General features: G+C 34.2%; 1 protein-coding gene across 1 annotated transcript in view; it reads right to left on the bottom strand.

Moving 5' to 3' along the window:
• Positions 1-2,686: 2,686 nt before the first annotated feature.
• The window catches only part of icln (chloride nucleotide-sensitive channel icln), a 36,814-nt gene continuing 15,985 nt past the window's right edge, over positions 2,687-23,515 (bottom strand). The window contains exon 5 of the mRNA XM_081768463.1: positions 2,687-3,564. Within this exon, the coding sequence (XP_081624589.1) occupies positions 3,473-3,564 (92 nt within the window). The 3' untranslated portion in view covers positions 2,687-3,472. The remainder of the gene's footprint in view (positions 3,565-23,515) is intronic.

Here is a 23,515-nt window from a genome sequence, read left to right as displayed (position 1 = left end):
GCGCACGAAAAATTCAAATTTAGGTTCTAAACTTTTTTACTTTTCTGTTTACCATAATCTATTGTTTTAATTACAAGCTTCGACTCTTAGATATCGACATGATACTCATAGGATATATATTAATTGTGTATGAAAAAGTTTAAGATAGTCGAGTCTTTCTGGTAGCAGTGTTCCCACCCACAGAAAATTTTTATTCCCTATTTTAGGGGGAAAAATTCAAAAAAATCTCTTCCCCCTCCCTGTTGTTGGCTACATTGGTACAAATGTACCAGCATCTGAAATCCTCGTCTTTGGTCTACACAAAACGCACCATGGAAAGCTTCACTTGGATAATTAGAGGAAGTACAATTGAGGTTTACAGTAGACCTTATTCTCTAAGTGGAAAGATGTGATTTTTTGAAAGAGAAGAGATTTTTTTTTTTTTTTAAATGCCATGCTTACTTTATTAGATATCTTTACGATATTTGTAGCATATATTAGAGGGATACCAAAGTTTTAAAGATAGTTTGCGTCTGTCTGGTAGCAGTTATCCAGCCACAAAAGAAATTAAATTCCCGATTTTAATTGGAAAATTCCGAAAGTTTCTTACTTGCCTCTATAATTTCCCTCTTGTTGGCTACATTGGAACAAACGCACCAGTATGTGAAAGCCTCGTCTTTGGCCTACACAGAGCTCCACAAAAAAATTTCAATAAGATAATTAGGGAAGCTGCCGATCCTGCATAGCTGTTGATTTTTGCTTCTGAGGTGGAAAAAATGTCAAAATTTCGTGTGTATGATAAAAAGAGATTTTTTTTCTCTCTGTCTGTCTTTGTATGGCAACCACCTACTTCAGGTTCTCACTATACATTGTCGACACACCAGGTTTTTTTTTTTTTTTTTTTTTTTTTTTTTTTTTTGTGTGTGTGTGACTTGGACCCATGTGGCAACAGGTGCCAGCTCCAAAAAATCTTAAAATTCAGTAATCCCTCCCGTTGGCAACACTGCAATCAAATTTACGTCATAAAATTGTCACATCCTTGTTCTACGAATACGCCAAAAATGACCCTGTCTCGAAAGGGTTAAAGCAGATTTCAGAGAGCGTAAGAAATGAACACAGTTTGAGTGAGTAGTTTGTCAATGTGATGTTTGTGTGTTCAAATCCTGTACGAAGTAAAATTTTCTTTTCTGGCGCTCCTAACTTAATCCGGAAACAGAGATCATTTCTCCGAATACCATTTTTGCGATTTCTTTCCTTCCCAATTCTAATACGAGACAATATTATACGAAATGCAAATGTAAAATGCTATAGCTAATTAGTAATAAAATATTATATATGTTCAGTTTACTATCCTCTGATTCGTAACAAAATTATTAAGTACTTCTTCTTATCGAGTATTTTATTCGTTTATTATATATTTTCAAAAGGAAAAATCATAATTCTTGTGTAAGTAAATGAAAAAATACAAAATAATAAAATACGTACGTGATACTCTGAAAACTAATCGCCGATTAGCTTGGAGGAATAGTAAATACGCCAAATATTGCCATCGCAACACTTTTCAGCTACAAATATGTCTCCACTTCGCTTCATAATTCTGTGATGTGAATATTCGTCAAATTGTTATGGTCAATTTTCAGATATGCCTTACGTTAAAAAGCTTGTTTCGTAGAGAGAAGATAGCACTAATAAAGTGCGGCCCAAAACTGTTAAAGAGAACCGCAACGTTTTAAAGAAGCGGAATTATTTAGGGAGTCGGAATGGTTTGAGAAACCGGAACCTTTTAGTTCCTACTGTGAAGTAGCTGTGTATTAAATATAAAGTAACCATGTAACAATTGTGTAAACTCTTATCTTAATTCGCTAAATTCAATTATTTTATTAAATTACATTTATCAACAACAAAACTACAAACTCTTTAAAATCTATCGGAACCAAATTTTTATTAAAATTGTACATTTCCTGTAATCATATATTTGTTAATGAACACAACTAGTTTCCTTCTTGCCTTTCCACATACCTTTACGCACAGCCTGATACTTCCCCGTTCATTAAACGCCAAACTCGATCACTTTACAGCCAGACAAAACCACGGAGGACATATCAACAGGGGGTATTCGACACACTGTTAGGACAGGCGCAGGATCAACGAGAGAAGCGGATTACACCATTAAAAACAGCCAGCTCCATAACTCAAAAATACCATTATGTTGGTTTATCAGCACAGATACATCAAGTTCAAGTTAAAACTAGTAAAATAAAGGTATAAAAAACATCGTAAAGTCGCATTGTCAAAAAAAAAAAAAAAAAAAAAAGACGACGCCCCTTGCAGATAAAAATAAAAATCCAAATGTTATCTAACTCCAGTTTATCCAGGCTCCTACAAAAAAAGACATTCATCATTCCAGATGACCAGGACGACGCCAGCCTCGTTTAAACTATCAGTGCTAGGCTCATTCCTTTATCTTAATTAAAACCTTTCTCTCTCTTTTGCCTTTCCCACAACTAGTCATTTATTTCAAAACTAAAACATTTAAATTTCAATAAATTTAACCATAATTTTACAGTTAAGTACCGTGTTGTGCATCAGTTTCATCCCCATTTCGTTGCACTCATTTAATAAATATTCTAAGCTACAACTGATGGCACAGCACCGGCACACTACACTGCGTTTCTGAAAGTATAAATTTAGCAATGAAATATAGAAAGTTTCAAAAATCTTTTATTAAAAATTATTCATTCTTGTTACATTTCTATTCACAATGAATATTTGGTGCAAAAATTATGTTTTCACAATTATTATATTTGTTACTTGCCATGGGTTTATCTTTTTCTTTATAAAATTGATCTTCACTGATTCTTCGTCGAACTAACACATTCAAATCTTACAGGTACTGAATAACACAGTATTCAGAATTCCTCATGTAACATGATACTAATAAACTAATACTATTACTGTATTGATAACTAACATTGAAATACTCTTGCATGGTTAAAGAAACAATGCAGCATAAGGCCTCCAATTTTAAACTAAGAGAATGAAAGTAACTATCTGAACACGTCAAGTTTTGAAAGTAAAAGAACATGTTAACATCTTAAACTCTACAAGTATACTTTATGCAATATTTTTTGTAAATTAACAGCGCTCTTATTTACAACATATGGTTCACAGGGAGTAGTGGGTCGTCGCAAGCCTACCTATGTCTCCAGCAAAAAAAGGCTGAAAATATTCTATACGATTAAAAAACTAAAAGAGAGAAAAACAATATTTGCACTCAGTTGCTTCTTTGGTGTACCATCGAATATCTGAGAGAGAATTCGGATTTAAGAACACGAGGAACACTACACATGCCAGCTTCCAATTAACGTTACAGAGTAAAATACTTTTCCTCGGCGCACTTGGAAATAAAAGAAATTAAAACATGTTTTTCAATGTCTGGAAAATATCAAATCGTTCTTGCTAACGTTCACCACTGAAATCACAAATTCTTTCACTAATTTTCTGGTTCATTTTCTGCATCCTCAAACTGTCCTGCATCTACATCCATTGGTTCATCGCCATTCATTGTGCCATTTTGGTTCCCTACTAAAAAAGTAAGAAATACAAATGAGATAATTTCACTTCCAGTTTTTGTATCATCACTACTAGGATTGGGTTTTAAAACCAGAACAAAGAGTAGATAAGTAAGTTGCTTCCAACATTGAGTTTTATATTTCTGGAAGAACTTTCCGTCCTATACTCTCTTACCTCATGATATTGTAAAATGAGAATGTGTATTTACTTCGTCTGTTTTGAAAGCAAGCCAGCTTATTTTCGAAAACAGTCAAATTTAAAAGAATAAACACCCATGTTCTAAGAACTGAGACAGGAAACCAGAGACCTCTTCCCAAAAAATGCGACTGAGATGTGAATACAATCCGGTTAGAGATTTACCGTGAGAGTGTGCTAACCATGATCTCCAGTTCCTCCCCAGACCAGCCATATCGTGTAGATGGCTAAACACCAACCTCAAGAGTGATGAATGTGTAGCAGACCAGAAGAAACACGGATAATATTCAAGTTAACGCATTGGAATGGTAAAGGGAGACCTGAGTCTAAACCTAGCTCCATAAGTATTATTTTTTAAATCATTAAACCTAACTTACACAGCTATTGTGCTCAATCAAAACCTAGTTTTCTCTTGTGTTTACCTTATTTTTAACACAAGCAACAAAATAGTCAATATATTTCAGGCAATAAATCTTTTCCTACTCTAGGATAACGTAAAATGAACATTTGTAAAATCAAATTACAAGTCATATACAAGGAGAGAATGTTGTTAAAACTTATACAAACTTCTAACAATTTCTCACACATTTAACATTTAACACTATTAGTAACAGGGCAGCAATCTGTATTATCTGATAATTGAATTATTCAACCGTACCTGCAAGTTTTACAATGTCTCTCTGTATGAGAGTTCCTACTTATTTGGCAAGCACGACTTCTTTACTTTCCTAGGTCACGATTTACAAATTTCGAAGTTAAACTATATTTTTCCCGACCAGAGGGTTCCTCATCTACTATGCATGTACATTGATGCTCACTGAATCTTGCAGGTATGCTGTAGTCCACGATTTTTCATATTTATTACATTTTTCCTCCCACTTTTGGCTCAAGCTGAGTGATTAGTAACTGGAGATGACAGAAAGCATTCATTGTGTGAAAATCTTTCCTAAATATATTACAAAATAATGAGTTTACAAGCAAAAAACGAAATTAAACTCGATTGAGTAAACCCTGAGAATCGTACTTTCGAGGTATTTTCATAGTAGCCAAGGGAAATTCAGAATTTCCATTAAACAAGATCGGTAAAGAAGTAGAGTAAAAGAGTACAAACTCGCATAGCACTGTCACCAGATCGAATCCAATTTTCCCCACTTTTTTTTGCAGTCTTCAGCGAAGGAAGGCCTATAGAAGCTGTGTTTAGGCAAAATTATATCAAGCCCAGATATATCCTTTAGAAAGAACAAGATTTTGTATTATGTCTATTTATTCAAAATATTTAAATCTGAATAGAACACTGATCATGATGATGAAGAGAAGCCTCAGTTACAGATCGAACTCATTTCTATTTGTGTGCGCTTAACAATTTTCCTATTAAAAATCGAAATTGTATTTATATTTTCGTATTATCACGGTTATCCAGGCATATTGTGATATTTTTTAGTTTGATGTCTCATGTTATGCACCGAACACAAGGGAGACTGTGATTGTATGAGGTGGATCAGGGATGTACGCGAAGAGTAGGTCCTGGAGGTCCGAACTCCCCCCAATCCCGGCTCTCCTATAAATTTAACCTCATTTTAGGACTAGTTTTACAAATTTTAATAATTTATCCTCATATTAAATCTGGACTCCTCCCGAATCAAATTCCTGCGTACGTGCTAGAGACAGATGATAACAGTGGGAGGAAAGGGGATAATTCTTTATATATATATATATATATAAACACGACACAATGTTTGTTCACCACATCATTTGTCTAAGCCTATTCCGACAGTAGCGCAGTATGACAGAAAAGGGAAAGTATACTAAGCAAGGAGTACAATCACAAACACAAGCTTGACCAAGGAAAGATGATTTATCCATCTATTAAAATACTACAATAACAATTAAAAGTGCCTGAGCTCCAACCTATAACTTTGGCTTTCAAATCTTTCATTTACGGTTATGTGAGATTTCACGTTTAACAGAAACAAACATTTTTAGTATGTGTACTTTAAATAAATTAGTTAACTAGATCTTTTCATAAAGTTTATGATATAAAATTATTGTTCAAAGCCTTTGTATTTTAATAAGCCTTCTCTAAAATCAATGCACGTGAATTGTGCTTCCATCTTCTGACTTCTTTTAAACTATACTAGCCGAATCTGCGCTCTCTACACAGCGCATAATTCGCATAAATATCCTTCTTATTCCTCACATCTGTACATGTCCCTTTACAGACACAAGTGAAAAATGTCTTGATTAAAAAAAAAAAAAAAAAAAAAACCGGCAAGGCGTATCATATAGGGGACCTCAATATTTCGCACCGTTTCCAAGATTTGAGCCTACTTCCGATTGGAGTTTCTAATTCATGCATGATCAGTGTTTTTCTTCTTGCACGCAGTATGTAATAAGCAAATACATTACATACGCAATTAATTATAATCGCAGTTATATATGATGTTCATTGGGCAAATCACTCCAAAAATAAAGATTCATCTTACTGGTTAAACTGGAGAAATGGTTATCGTTCCTTTTTCATTATTATTTGCCCATGAAATAAACGCCTGAGACATATGCAACCCCTATATACAGCAGCGTGATGTTGGAATGTATAATGCGTAGGATATGGTGCCTTTTTTCTTTTTTTTTTTTTTTTAATTTCAACGGTTCCATGCGTACCCTAAAAAAATGTAATAAAGAAATAACGACCATATTTTTAAAATATTCAATTAGAACTGGACAATCTACGCAAAATTTCTAATCGATCAGTGAAAACGTCATCTTTCTAGAGCCTGTAGTTTCCGAGATCTCATTGTCGAAAGGATTGGCCACAAACATATAAATTTCCACAACATATAGTTTAAAAGAACTTGGAAGATGGAAGCACAATTCATGTGCATTGATTTTGGAGGAGGCTTATTAAAAACAAAGGCTTTGAACAACAATTTTACATCATAAACTTTGTGAAAAAGATCTAGTTAACTGATTTATTTAAAGTACTCGTACTTAGATGTTTGTCTCTGTTAAACGTGAAATCACACACAACCGTAAATGAAAGATTTGAAGATCATAGTTATACGTTGGAGTTCGGGCGCTTTTAATTGCTATTGTAGCATTTTAATAGATAGATGATGTTGTGGACGTTTATATGTTTGTGGTCAATCCTTTCGACAATGAGATCTCCGAAATTACAGGCTCTAGAAAGATGACGTTTTCACTTATTGATTGGAAATTTTGCGTAGATTGTCCAGTTTTAATTGAATATTTTAAAAAAAAATATGGCCACTATTTCTTTATTACATTTTTGGGGTATATTGGAAAGCGTTGAAATTTTAAAATAATCATATCCTACGCGTTTTACATTCCAACACTACACTGTTGTATATAGGGATTACATATGTCGCAGGCGTTTTATGGCAAAATAATACTGAAGGAAGGAAGGATAAGCGACATTCCATGTGAAATCAACCAATGAAATGCCAAAATCTGATTTGACGATCTTAGATTTTTGTAAAAATTGGTGCACAGCTTTATTACAGTGGGAGATGAAAAAATCCGAAGTATTACCTCTCTCCTCCTGAAAGTGTCCCCATATAGGGTGTTCAAAAATGCCTAAAAACTGCATTTTTTCAGTTACAGTGATTATTAAAAATTGTCATAAAATGGTTAATATGTGCACTAGAGACGTGGAACAAACACCATTGGAAAGCTTAAAGATTGCTCTACAAGTTGTACTATATTGAAAAAACCTGTAAAATAAAAAGTAACACTTCAAAAATTCAAATTAAGATTTGAATTTTGAATTTCGCATGGAAATGTCCCTCTGAATTTGTTCAAGATCGTTCAGATTGTAGTCTCATATGTGTACTAAAACACCACAAAGTTGCATTTTGGGCACTCAATGGGATCCGATTCAAAATTCAACATAAACCAACCATTGCACGATATTGACCATGTGAATATCTGGGTTCAGATCGATAACCATTTGCCTGGAGCTATTTACCTGCAGCATCAAAGGAATTTATATTCAATTTCATTTGTTTCTTGATGTATTCATTTGAATTTACACAATTATTCACCTTTTGAGTTATTTAGAGAGGTATTACGTTTCCTAACAGTACTTAATACAGGTCATTATTCTTGTTAGTCAGTATGAATGTTTCTAAATTTATGTTGGCTACATTGATACATGTTATTTTCATTCCTTTGTTTCAGGATTGCTATTACAGAACATTTTATGAAAGGGAGGGATATATTTTCCTCCCTTACACAATATTTGTATCAAATGTGTTATGAAACAGTGACACTGCTCGCAATCACTTCACACACTTTCAGCACAAGCAATTAGTCAATAAATTCCTTTTCCTATTTCAATTATCCACTTCCAAATATGTGACAGCAACCCTGAAACAAAAACCCTGAAACAGAAACCCTGAAGTGTTATTTTTTATTTTACAGGTTTTTTTCAATATAGTACAACTTGTAGAGCAATCTTTAAGCTTTCCAATGGTGTTTGTTTCACGTCTCTAGTGTACATATTAACCATTTTATGACAATTTTTAATAATCGCTGTAACTGAAAAAATGCAATTTTTTGACATTTTTGAACACTGCATGGAGACACTTTCAGGGGGGGGGGAATGAATATTTGGGATTTTTTCATATCCCACTGTAATAAAGCTGTACACCAATTTTTACAAAAATCTGAGATGGTCAAGTCTGATGACTTGTTGATTTGACATGGAATGTCCCATAACCATTTCTCCAGTCTAAGATGAATCTTTATTGTTTGGAGTGTTTTGTCCAATGAACACCATATATAACTGCCATAATATTTAATTGTGTGTGTAATGTATTTGATTATTACATACTGCATGCAAGAAGAAAGAAAACACTGGTGATGCATGAATTAGAAACTCCAACCGGAAGTAGGCTCAAATCTTGCAAACGGTGTGAGATATTTAAAAAAAAATAATAATCGACAAAATCTCTCCTTTATGATACGCCTTGCCGATTTTTTTTTCAAAACTTCTTTCACTTGTGTCTGTAAAGGGACATGTACAGATGTTGTGAGGAATGAGAAGGATATTTATGCTCATATGCGAATGATGCGCTGTGTAGAGAGCGCAGGTTCAGCTAGTCTTCCATTTCCTTCTCGCAATTTGCTGTTTTCTGCTCTCAAGAATTTATTCACGCATTCAGTTTCTGGCTTCGATGCTCTTAGTTATGTTTGAGCTCTTGCTCTTTGCTCTTTTTTATAACATTTTCGACAAATGCTACTTATCAGCCATCATATCCTCCTATATTTTTGTTATCGCTGGTGTGGAAGGCCACGTCTATTTATCCTTGCACTTAAAGTCAAGACGCACTAACATGCAAATCTCCTAATCATCTACCACACCAGCATACATATCATGCTTTGCCAACTGTCACTTAAACTTAGGACTATTTAAGTGAGAGTTCATACGCAACGTATGTGGTCGTGTTTGAGCTATCTATATGTAATAATCAATACTATACGCCTTCTTTTTACCTTTTTAAACTCGACGCGAGGGATAGCTCACTGGTCCCATCAATTACCAGCAGCACATACCACAACCTACGTCCTCGTGGTATGAAGGATTTTCCAATTCAACATTAAATTATAATTTATTATAATTATTACGCTGACAATACTTTGCATTTAAATGATCATATTTTCAATTCTAAAATTACATCTATTACATATTCCTATAATCGGTTTAGTCATATAATACTGCATGCACATGAGAACACAATAAGAAATACATTGACATTATTGTACAATATGAACTCATTATACGGTCGTGAAAATATTAAAAGAACCTTATTGCCCTAACTAAATCTTTTTCTTTCTTTACTTAAAAATCTATTAAACAAAATATGCAAACTAAATTTTCGACGAAAGTGGCTTATACGAAGGTAAGCTCTATATATACAACTAATCTTACTTTCTTTTTCTTTTCTTTTTAACAAATCCGTAGTTGGCGTGCTGGCTGTATGATCAATTTTGATTTGAATACAATACTGAAGAAACGTAGCTCTCGTGAAAAATGACTCGTTGAATATCTCAGCCGCGGTTTTAAAACAAAATTTACATTTTACTTACAGCTTCATCCAGATAAAATTCCATAGCACAACATATCCCCTTGAGATGTACGATCAGGCGGTCTTCCGACGATTTTGTATGTTCCCAGTAAATTCTCTGCACACTAAAATAACTTATGTGTGTCTTTTTCTTACAACTGCTTAATGACCGAAGAAAACTACTCTTCACTTACGACGCCTTATGAACAAAACTACAAAACAATCTTCGTCTTAACCTGCGACTTGGCTGAATTACTCAGATTAACCCATTAACGCCGTGCGTGATCATATGATCACAGCAGTTAGTATTTATGAAAATAAGCCTTGTATAACATACTTTCAGTGGTTTCTTTATGCCCTGTGTGTGTTTACTACTTGGAGAAGGTTCTGTTAATGATATTCAGACAAAACAAATTCCACATTGCGGCGTGAATGTAACCTAGAGGTACAGATATCCGCAACGCGCCAGAAATACAACAAAAATGTCATCGTCCTCGCAGTAAGTATTAAAAACAATCTTATATCTTATTATGTTTTAGAGATGTCAAAAGTTGTTACAGATTACATTTCACTCATCTGAAAATATTTGGGTCATGGCCATTGACATTTTCCATCAGTGTGATCATATGAACACGCAAGGCGTTTAAGTAGCTTCTTCTCTCTTACGTACGTACGTATAGGTGTCAATAATACAGTACGATTTTGCAGGTATATCAATTTAGAACAGTTTGTACATGCTTTCAGTTGACTTACTCTATTCTTTTTACTTTATTATTATTATTATTATTATTATTATTATTATTATTATTATTATTATTATTATTATTATTATTATTTTGCAACTCCTGTTACTGGTAATTGTAGGTTTTCCCTTTAGATACAGAGGTCTTTCACTTCAACAAATTCTTGATATTTTAAAATCGGATGACGTGCATGACATGCAAGACATGCTGAACCTCCGAAACCTAACGTCTTTTCGGATGAAGATTCGGGAAAGGGGGATGGAAATGGACAAAATTACAGGGCGCCAACTTACCAGTCATGCTGAAGTTGTTTTTACAGATAATACTCGACTTGGTGAAGATGATGTAACAACTCTGTCGTTACAACTGCATTACGTATAACGGAGTTCAGCCTGTTTTTAATGAGCAAAATTTCCAAAATGAAAATAGAAAGTACTCGTTCGTATGAATTCGGAGAATATTAGCAAGCACATGAAACTTACTGATCAAATGGACCAGGATATCTCATATTATAGAATTAGAATCAAGTCCAAAATGTGGTGGTGGGCGCCTCTCTCTTGGATGATTGATGTATCGCAGGAATCGCATGGCTAATGTTGAGAAAAGCCAGAATAGGCATCTCACACTTAGAATTTGCAAGTCATATTGTACAAACTTATTTTCAAAATTATAAAGCCATTCTATTAGATGCAGGGCTTCCAGATATTTCTGAGTCCAGCAGTCAACAACACCATGTAAGGAATGACGTTTGTCTTTATGGGAGAAACCACTTAGTTGTTCGGTCCAAGCGTAAACGTTGTGCAAGTACACTGTGTTCAAACACAGCACCTACGAAATGTTTCAAATGTAGCATGGGTTTGTGCGCCTACCATTTTTTTCAATTTCCATAAAGTCCCATAGATATTGGGCTCCATAACCTGACAATTCCATAGTCCAAATACTGTGTTAGTTTTGTCTTCTAAAGTGTAACAATTTCTAAGACAATAAATGTCTCTTTTCTTTTCCATATGTGTTAATAATTTAACAGGGCATCCACTTAATCATGATATACGAAAGTACTTAAACGCCTAGCGTGTTCATATGATCACGGGGCACCCCAACAAAACCGCTAACGTCACGAACTCAAAATTTCTCGTAAATGGTCTTTACACCTAAATAACTCAAAATTAAAAATTTCACCGAAAATAAAAACAAAAAATAATTTCGGCGTTAATGGGTTAATCGTCCACTGGTCGTTTGTCGGGCTACTCTCCACACGACCCTTTCGTGGTGGAGGTTTCGGTATTAGCTTCCCGACTCCGTGGTGGAGGTCTTAACGTTCGCTGCCCGACTCTCCGTGATGGAGGTTTCGGTATTCGCTGCCCGACTGATTTGCGCATCCTCTGGTCACCGTGGGTCCCATGACTAGCAACTACCCACTTAATGTAACATTGTCCACCATTGGTTGATGACCAAAAATTGTATAACGGTACGGGTTTTCCGTTATTATGTTTTGATGCTAAAGTACATAGAATCCTGGCTGAGATAAGCCAATTATAACGGTTTGATTTTACGGTATCAAAAAAAATCAAAGTTATATTAGATTTAATGTTCAGGTTGCGTTAACTTTAGCAAAAGAAAAGAAAGATACAACGATAAAGCTATTATTTATCATCAGAAGTTTCCAGATTCTTGTTTCGTGGCCAACCAAGAATAAGAGTCAACATTGTTCAGATTAATTAGTATATATATAAAGAACATAAACAATTAGAACCGTCTAAGTTCAAGTTTATGAATTGCATTTGAAATCATAAAGTCAAGTTCTCAAGACTAATTTATTTGTGCCATTAGTTAACGATTACATAATAACAGATTTAAAAGAAAATTTGTGTCATTAAACATTTGCCTCCATCATGGTATCTCAAGGATACTCTATCAACATCTTATATGGAAACGTCTTATCATAGCAGACATGTTTTCAACATTGATACATATAGGAAATTCTTAATACTAAAACAGAATCGGCGATCCATCCTCTCTACTTCTATATTTCTAAATAAACATCTTAATCAAGCGTTCATTCTTTATAGTATTCCTGTCGTATATCATATGAAATACAAACATAGGCCATATCATTACTACTACAACGTCATTCTTTTAACTTCAATTGAATAAGTAGCATTATTACTTCACATTAGCCTATTCATCATTTTCATAACACATATAACGTCGAAAACACTGCTATCAATGAAGAATGAAATATTTACAAATGTATAGTGAGTGAAAGAAAAAAAAAAAAAAAGAATCTACTCGACAGGTTCAAATATTAGAACGCCTTTCCAACTATTATTATTTTAACTTATTATTGTTTCTGTTCATAATCAGTTTAGCTTGAAGAGGGATGGATACGCGTAAGGAATCATACTCTAATTGGATGAAGCAAGTTGAGACATATTCCAACGTTATTAGTTTCGATGAGGCAAAATATATGTTTAATGGATTGAACAGGCACGTAATTATCATCATGGCACGTTCAAAGTAAACATCTACCTACCGAAGGAAAAAAAAAAAAAAAAAAAAAACGTTGCACGCAGTGATAGTTTTAGAAAAAGGTATGTCCAAATAAAATTTCACCGGATCAGCACAGACCGATATCAACATCAAAGAACACGTAAATTTTCTCTTAAATTTTTCCTAACCTACAATACTAAATATATGTTGCGAAAACAATGTGACAAGACATATGAAAGAGAATTTTAAATTACGAGCATATTACGAGATACTATGAAAAGGGCACATCACTAAATACTAAAACACGTTCAAAGTACAATTTTTCCGATTTCACACATATTGCGCATGTAGAAATGTATTACTAATCAGTATAAAAAAAAAAAAAAAAAACACACGATGAAATATGGAAAGCGCACATACAAAATATATATATTACGAAATGATATCAAAAGAACACACGGCAAAATATGGAAGAACACGTTCCAAGTACAATTATTACCGACAATACACTTACGATATATTTTTCCCTAACCTACACAAATGTATTTCAAAACAAAAACAGTAGTATATAAATGAAGACACTCCCAAAGAAATTTCATCATCATTAACATTTATCAATGGCATACGTTACAGAGCATTTAATATTTTAACATAAACCGTCAAGTTATCACGAGTGCGTTCAAAGTGAAGTTCACTCCGAAAAAAAAAAAAAATAAAATATATCACATGGCAAAACGAAAGGCGCATATTAAATTTGAAATCACAGGCAAAATTAAATTCTCTAACCTAACCAAAATATTATAGTACACATCTTTCGGATTTAACCTACCTACAGACACATATTAAATTCGAAAAGCACGGACAAAAATTCGATTTCCTAACCTAGCCGACATAAATATTATGGTTCACACATTTAAGTTTGATCTAACTTAACCTATAGCAAATATTTCACGAAACAAAACACTATTATGGGACATAATGTATCAATGTATTTAGACTAAACCTACCTAACTTAAACATGAAAAAAAAAAAAATCTCAAAGCACATTACTATGGAAGAGTGCGTGCAAGGTAAAGTTCATCGTGTCAACACACAAAATTTTCAGGTTCACATATCAAATACATAAGATTTAATACTTCGATCATACATGCTTATGGCATGCAATTATAAGTACATGAGGGGACTATGACAATGAGCTTGAAAGACGCGTAACGTTTTCTATTTAACTACGCATGGTGATCTTGAAGCACTTCATAACTGAACAAGAAAACAAAGAAAAGATGTTACCAGTTAGGAAAGTTCCACAGATTATGCGAGTCCAATCCTTCCCACTTCTTACACTCCAAAATTGATTCCACTGGATCACTAGTTCGGCACCCTACAAACGCAGGAGACCGTCCGTGTGGCCCATTGTCGTCAACTTCGAAGAATTACATCCCCCTTGCCATTACTATACTTCACCAGTAATGGCGGAGATGGTATTTGGCGGCCTTGGGCCTAACGGTGTTCAAATTAATTTTGAAGTCAGGCTCCTCAATTTTTCTTTTCCTTTTCTTCTACTTATTCAGGTTGACCAAAATATTAAAAATTTAGACAAGGTTTACTTCCAGAAATGTTTTAGCTACCGAATTTTCCCAAATTTAGAGGAGCCTAACTCAGACCGCCTTCTGTATTCTTTATCTCATGGTGGTAAACTACGTCATCTTAGTCGCGTCACCGGACCTCAATAAGCGCGATTTTAATATTATATAATCAACTACGAACTAAAACAAATTTATATGTTTTCTATTACTATACAAAACTCTATTCAAATAAGCAGCCGTTCTATCTATTAAATGACATTTCATAGTTATCGGAAATAACCACATAACATAAATTTTCAAACTCACCTAGCCACGTCTTGAAAACATTTCTCGTTGCTGTGGCGACCGCTGTTCTTACTGTTCAAGCAGGTCGCCATTTGCAAAGTAAATGCCCGCATAGCGATTCAAACGCCCTCTTGTAGTGATAGCCATAATGAGTAACAAATAAACATCAGAATGAGTAACAAATGAACATCAGGGCGCATAACAAAATGAAACATCAGAATGAGTAACAAATGAACATCAGGGCGCATAACAAATGAAACACGGATAGTATCACGTGAATAATTGACAGACATACGTATATGAGGTAAGGTAAAATATAAAATAAATTTGTACTATATTAAACTATGAATGAAATTATTACAGTAACGCGAAACAGTTGTAGAAAGAAACAGTTCGAAGTTTTAGTGGTAAATCATTGTTGTGTTTGCGTATCTCATATAAAACTGATCACTTTTCGTGTCATTTATTTCATCTGCAACAAACCAATTAACGTCAAAACGAATCTTTGGGAAACACTAGGGTGCAGTATCACAATACACGAACCAACCTTAACACTGCCTAAAACAACCGGTAAACATTCCAATACGGGTAAACATTACAATCCGGGAGCCAATTCAAATAGAATGTAAACAACCGTTAATCGGTTTGTTACATTTTTCCCGGCGGCTTTAAGAAAAAAAAAAAAATTTTTTTTTAAATTTAAATTTTCTTTTCTTTTTTTTTTTAATATTTTTTTTTTATGACTATTTAAAGTCTTTTAACAATTCTTCTCTCTTTTCTGGAGAGCAATTGAACAATTTTACGTTCGATAAATTTTGAGTTGGCACTTCTCTCCCCTCCAAATCTTTTAAAGAAACGGAATTGTGATGCACTCGAGTCACAACGAAAGGCCCCGTAAATACAGGCATGTACTTGTGTGTGACCTTCTTAAATGCATCCGAGTGAAAATGGGTCTTAACCATAACCAAATCCATTTCCTTAATTTCAATCACATTATTTTGCGATTTTCGTTTTGACAACAAACGGGGTTCCACCTGAATATGCCGTTTAGAATTTTCTACTGTCTTCAATTCAGACGGCCACGGAAATTTTTCTCGAAATCTATCGGCAGCTGAAAAAGAGATGAACACCTCAGCAGGCGTACATCCAATGGTGCTATTATAAGAATAGTTTAGCAGATCTTGTGCTGTCTTTAGCACTGTTTTCCACTTAGTGTGGTTATGGCTGCACAATAATCGAATAATTCGGTTGAGTTCTCGATGCGAACGTTCAACGACGCCATTCCCAGAAGGGTTATATGGCGAGACCAAGATGTGCTGAATCTGGTGATCATTGCAGTAATTCTTCCACGTGTTCGAGAGGAACTGTGGGCCCTGGTCGGATATGATAAAATTTGGGTAAGGGAAGAGATAGAAATATTCCTTTTCTAGAGTCCGAACAATCTCAGCAGCCGTGGCAGTCCTCAACGGTAAATAACATAGAAACCGTGAATAGACATCAACAATTGAGAGGATGTAATAGAATCCATAACTACATGGCAATTTTCCCACGAGATCTATGCACAACTTGATATGTGGCTTATCTGCCTCAATATGTAGATCCTCACGAGCGATAATTCTGTTGGAGAACTTCGTTCGGGCACACAATTCGCAATTATTGATGAACTTTTGGAACGTACGTTTTTGTCCTTTCCAGAAAAACAATTCTTGAACTAATTTCAAACATTTACTAACACCAAAATGCCCCGTTTCATGAACCTTCCTAATCGTTCTCTCAATCAATAACTCTGGGATTACTAGCAGCCAATGCTTCGTTTTTGAATTTTGAATATAAACCAAATTGTTCACTAGCCGAATTCGAGAATCGGTACTGTCTGACATTTTCGTCTTTAATTCGTTACAGTACCTATCACCCTCTTGCATTTGCATTAACTCATCTACAGTGAACCACGTACTATCATAACAAACAAAATTAACAAAACTAACAGAATTAACACGGTATTCTTCAGGTTCGGCAGGGAGTTCCGGAGTATTGCGACTCAATATGTCGGCTATTTTATTGTCCACTCCCTTAATGTGCTCGAACCGAAGATCGAACCTCTGTAACTTCAGCAAAATTTTTTGTGGTTCGGGGATCTAGGTTCTGTAACATAAAAGCGTATGTCACTGCGCTGTTGTCACAATGGACTGTAACTTTTCTACCTAAAATATAGTACGAAAAATGTTCGCACAGAAACAATACTGCCAGCAACTCCAGTTGGAAGATTGAATAGGAAACTTCATATAACTTTAATTTTCTACTTGCGTATCCGATAACGAGAAGTTCTCCAAATTTTCTAACGACGCATCTGAAAATAAGTGAAACGGTTGGTCGAAATTAGGTTGACTGAGCGCTGGAGGCTCACTCAACAATTCCTTCAATTGTTGGAATCTATTCAGCAATTCCTCAGTTAGACAATATTTCTTGTCTTTCTTTAACAAATCGAAAAATGGCGCTGTTAGAGCGGCGAACTGAGGAATGAATTTTCTCCGCCAAGAAAGAATGCCTAAAAAGGACCTAAGTTTCTTAATTTTTAGTGCAAAATTTCCCAAAGGTTAAAAATTTTCGAAGTGACTTCCAAATAATAAAATGTTCGTCCAAGGTAGAACTAAAGCACATCACAAATCATAAGAAGAAGTAAACCTATCAATAGTTCAGCCTTCATTCCTAACTATAAATACTAGTATACTAGAGGAAGACTATCTTTTTCCCGAAACCGCATTTTAAATATATACTGGGCACAGGTTCATCTTGACCGAACGAAAAGAATTTTTGAAAAGGTTTGCCAAATATTATAATTTTAAAAGTTCAGCTCGATTCCTGTGTTCAGAATACATTTTACTCATATTTCGATTCGTTGTACTTTCTCTTTCCTTCAGAACGGAATACGTCAATAAATTTTAAGGAAGACAGTACAAACTTACTTCATCTCGAAACGAAGTCATTTACATTCAAAATATTGTTTTGAGGAGAGAAGTTCCAATTGAGCAAACATCACTTCCTTTTTATGATAACTGCTCAACCTGTTTTCACGAATTAAGACCGAGATAGCTAACAAAATGGGAAATTTTATTGTTGTTATTGTTAATGTCATCAACCAATTCTGCTGCGACCAAAGTATGCGGCAATACAACGGAGTGGTATGTTTGAAGAAGACAAAGGAATGATCATTGGACCCGAACGGAATTAACTAACAGGTAGGTTTATACTGTTAAACTATACACTTCCGGTACCACATACTATACTGGTACGTAAACAACTTCTGAATATTCAAAGTTAATCCTAACAATCCCTTTTCGACAGAAATTATTCCGCGGGTTTAGTCAAACCAAGAGATTCATTTATTTATTTTCTTTAAGCCGAAAGTATTATGCTGACTAATCAAAGGAACTTGAGTCAACTTGCCACTCCTTTACAAAATTTCAGTTCTTATGTTAAATAAGTCCACTAAAAGAGAAGTTTCTAAATCAAATTTCTAAAATCCCATTTTGTTATTGAATATCTATTTTATAATATTTTACCTCCTACGTTATTTATAAAACATCATAAACATAACTTGAACTAATAAAATCACAACGAAAGAAGAAGAAAAACAAAATTCACGGTTACACTTTCCGTTGTAGGAGGAGCTAATACAGGCGGTGAGATTTTTGCCTGTCCTATCCTATGGAGTGCTTCTAGCCACTTCCAGCAATATTTTCCAATTATCATATGTCTCCGCCCCTGGCTAGAACAATTTCCAACTAACCATCTAAACAATTTCAGTCTACTTATATTAACATTGATGAACAATATCAAGTCAGGTTTTCCTATCTCCTTTCTCCCTTTTTGAGATCTACTCATTCTGATTAGCTTATGTTTTCGTCCCTGGCTAAAACAATTTCCTACTAACCACTTAAACAGTTTCGATCTATTTACATTAATATCCATAAACAATATCAAATTAGGTTTTCCCATCTCTTTTCTCCCTTTTTGAGATCTACCTACTCTTTTGTCATCAATATCAAGGAAATCATCAACGTCATCACCACTCAGTATGGGAGTCTTTATCGTATCGACTATACTAGACATCACTACCCTGTCATGCTGTTTTCTTTCATAACCGACATACATAAGGGAGCTATTGTTCACATCATCATGCATTACTGGGGTTTCGTTCATTAAATATCTACCGACACGTACATTAAATCTACTACTACATACTAAATCTAAAGCTAAATCTACATTTACATCATCATAATAATCATCAGTCTCATCTTTTAAATTATCATTATTAACATTTAAATGAGACATAAATTCTGGCGCTCCTAATGCAGCCGTATCATTTTGTGAATTATTATCTATCTTATCTAAGACATCACAAAAATTATTTGCTAATTGTAAATCTGTGCCTTCAATATTAGTGTTTATACATAAACCCCTAGCTTTTATGTCTAGTTTATCAGTAGCGGTTACAGTTTTAACTTCTTGTTCAGAAGTCAATGCTGGTGACGTTACAGATGACAATTCAGATGCTACTTTATGTTCTAATTCTTGTTTGGCAGTGGATAAATCCAACTGCACACTGGAGAGAGACTCCTTAATTGTACCAATGTCTATTTTTAAGTCATTATTATTAGCATCTATTTTATTATTTAACTTATTTATATCAGATTTTAAATCATGGTTACCGGCATCCAGTTTACCGTTCATGACAGACATTTCTGTTCGCAAGTCTGTAATGATATCAATCAACGTTTTAAGCAATGGTTCTCCATCACTTTCAGTTTCAGGTTCCTCAACGGGTTGCTCAATTTCTGTAGCTAACAACTTATCCAACTTACAGTCAAAACAAACCCAATTACTATCCGGGGTACGTAACATTTCCTGTTCTTCCTCAGGAACATTGAGGCACCGTATATGGAACCATAGGTTACAAGTTTCACAGCATATGGATACACTGTCACTGTACTTGTACTTATTATCACAACATTTAAAATGTTCGGTAGAACCATCTACACTAAGACTTTCTTCACTCATTTTCATGAACTGGGTCACGCGTCTAATAGCTCATTGTCATCAATCCACTCATTACTTCACATACTTATCTCAGTTTGGCACACAAAACAGTAATTATAAAAATATTAATACATATCCTAACACAAATTATCAACTAAACAAATATCCTGAAAGCTGAGGTCGCCACTTATAACGGTACGGGTTTTCCGTTATTATGTTTTGATGCTAAAGTACATAGAATCCTGGCTGAGATAAGCCAATTATAACGGTTTGATTTTACGGTATCAAAAAAAATCAAAGTTATATTAGATTTAATGTTCAGGTTGCGTTAACTTTAGCAAAAGAAAAGAAAGATACAACGATAAAGCTATTATTTATCATCAGAAGTTTCCAGATTCTTGTTTCGTGGCCAACCAAGAATAAGAGTCAACATTGTTCAGATTAATTAGTATATATATAAAGAACATAAACAATTAGAACCGTCTAAGTTCAAGTTTATGAATTGCATTTGAAATCATAAAGTCAAGTTCTCAAGACTAATTTATTTGTGCCATTAGTTAACGATTACATAATAACAGATTTAAAAGAAAATTTGTGTCATTAAACATTTGCCTCCATCATGGTATCTCAAGGATACTCTATCAACATCTTATATGGAAACGTCTTATCATAGCAGACATGTTTTCAACATTGATACATATAGGAAATTCTTAATACTAAAACAGAATCGGCGATCCATCCTCTCTACTTCTATATTTCTAAATAAACATCTTAATCAAGCGTTCATTCTTTATAGTATTCCTGTCGTATATCATATGAAATACAAACATAGGCCATATCATTACTACTACAACGTCATTCTTTTAACTTCAATTGAATAAGTAGCATTATTACTTCACATTAGCCTATTCATCATTTTCATAACACATATAACGTCGAAAACACTGCTATCAATGAAGAATGAAATATTTACAAATGTATAGTGAGTGAAAGAAAAAAAAAAAAAAAAAGAATCTACTCGACAGGTTCAAATATTAGAACGCCTTTCCAACTATTATTATTTTAACTTATTATTGTTTCTGTTCATAATCAGTTTAGCTTGAAGAGGGATGGATACGCGTAAGGAATCATACTCTAATTGGATGAAGCAAGTTGAGACATATTCCAACGTTATTAGTTTCGATGAGGCAAAATATATGTTTAATGGATTGAACAGGCACGTAATTATCATCATGGCACGTTCAAAGTAAACATCTACCTACCGAAGGAAAAAAAAAAAAAAAAAAACGTTGCACGCAGTGATAGTTTTAGAAAAAGGTATGTCCAAATAAAATTTCACCGGATCAGCACAGACCGATATCAACATCAAAGAACACGTAAATTTTCTCTTAAATTTTTCCTAACCTACAATACTAAATATATGTTGCGAAAACAATGTGACAAGACATATGAAAGAGAATTTTAAATTACGAGCATATTACGAGATACTATGAAAAGGGCACATCACTAAATACTAAAACACGTTCAAAGTACAATTTTTCCGATTTCACACATATTGCGCATGTAGAAATGTATTACTAATCAGTATAAAAAAAAAAAAAAAAAACACACGATGAAATATGGAAAGCGCACATACAAAATATATATATTACGAAATGATATCAAAAGAACACACGGCAAAATATGGAAGAACACGTTCCAAGTACAATTATTACCGACAATACACTTACGATATATTTTTCCCTAACCTACACAAATGTATTTCAAAACAAAAACAGTAGTATATAAATGAAGACACTCCCAAAGAAATTTCATCATCATTAACATTTATCAATGGCATACGTTACAGAGCATTTAATATTTTAACATAAACCGTCAAGTTATCACGAGTGCGTTCAAAGTGAAGTTCACTCCGAAAAAAAAAAAAAAATAAAATATATCACATGGCAAAACGAAAGGCGCATATTAAATTTGAAATCACAGGCAAAATTAAATTCTCTAACCTAACCAAAATATTATAGTACACATCTTTCGGATTTAACCTACCTACAGACACATATTAAATTCGAAAAGCACGGACAAAAATTCGATTTCCTAACCTAGCCGACATAAATATTATGGTTCACACATTTAAGTTTGATCTAACTTAACCTATAGCAAATATTTCACGAAACAAAACACTATTATGGGACATAATGTATCAATGTATTTAGACTAAACCTACCTAACTTAAACATGAAAAAAAAAAAAAATCTCAAAGCACATTACTATGGAAGAGTGCGTGCAAGGTAAAGTTCATCGTGTCAACACACAAAATTTTCAGGTTCACATATCAAATACATAAGATTTAATACTTCGATCATACATGCTTATGGCATGCAATTATAAGTACATGAGGGGACTATGACAATGAGCTTGAAAGACGCGTAACGTTTTCTATTTAACTACGCATGGTGATCTTGAAGCACTTCATAACTGAACAAGAAAACAAAGAAAAGATGTTACCAGTTAGGAGAGTTCCACAGATTATGCGAGTCCAATCCTTCCCACTTCTTACACTCCAAAATTGATTCCACTGGATCACTAGTTCGGCACCCTACAAACGCAGGAGACCGTCCGTGTGGCCCATTGTCGTCAACTTCGAAGAATTACATCCCCCTTGCCATTACTATACTTCACCAGTAATGGCGGAGATGGTATTTGGCGGCCTTGGGCCTAACGGTGTTCAAATTAATTTTGAAGTCAGGCTCCTCAATTTTTCTTTTCCTTTTCTTCTACTTATTCAGGTTGACCAAAATATTAAAAATTTAGACAAGGTTTACTTCCAGAAATGTTTTAGCTATCGAATTTTCCCAAATTTAGAGGAGCCTAACTCAGACCGCCTTCTGTATTCTTTATCTCATGGTGGTAAACTACGTCATCTTAGTCGCGTCACCGGACCTCAATAAGCGCGATTTTAATATTATATAATCAACTACGAACTAAAACAAATTTATATGTTTTCTATTACTATACAAAACTCTATTCAAATAAGCAGCCGTTCTATCTATTAAATGACATTTCATAGTTATCGGAAATAACCACATAACATAAATTTTCAAACTCACCTAGCCACGTCTTGAAAACATTTCTCGTTGCTGTGGCGACCGTTGTTCTTACTGTTCAAGCAGGTCGCCATTTGCAAAGTAAATGCCCGCATAGCGATTCAAACGCCCTCTTGTAGTGATAGCCATAATGAGTAACAAATAAACATCAGAATGAGTAACAAATGAACATCAGGGCGCATAACAAAATGAAACATCAGAATGAGTAACAAATGAACATCAGGGCGCATAACAAATGAAACACGGATAGTATCACGTGAATAATTGACAGACATACGTATATGAGGTAAGGTAAAATATAAAATAAATTTGTACTATATTAAACTATGAATGAAATTATTACAGTAACGCGAAACAGTTGTAGAAAGAAACAGTTCGAAGTTTTAGTGGTAAATCATTGTTGTGTTTGCGTATCTCATATAAAACTGATCACTTTTCGT

The sequence above is a fragment of the Thermobia domestica genome, chromosome 8, assembly GCF_964235325.1.
Source record: "Thermobia domestica chromosome 8, izTheDome1.hap1.1, whole genome shotgun sequence".
In the NCBI taxonomy this organism is placed as follows: domain Eukaryota; kingdom Metazoa; phylum Arthropoda; class Insecta; order Zygentoma; family Lepismatidae; genus Thermobia; species Thermobia domestica.
This window is presented reverse-complemented; position numbering and strand designations above follow the sequence as displayed.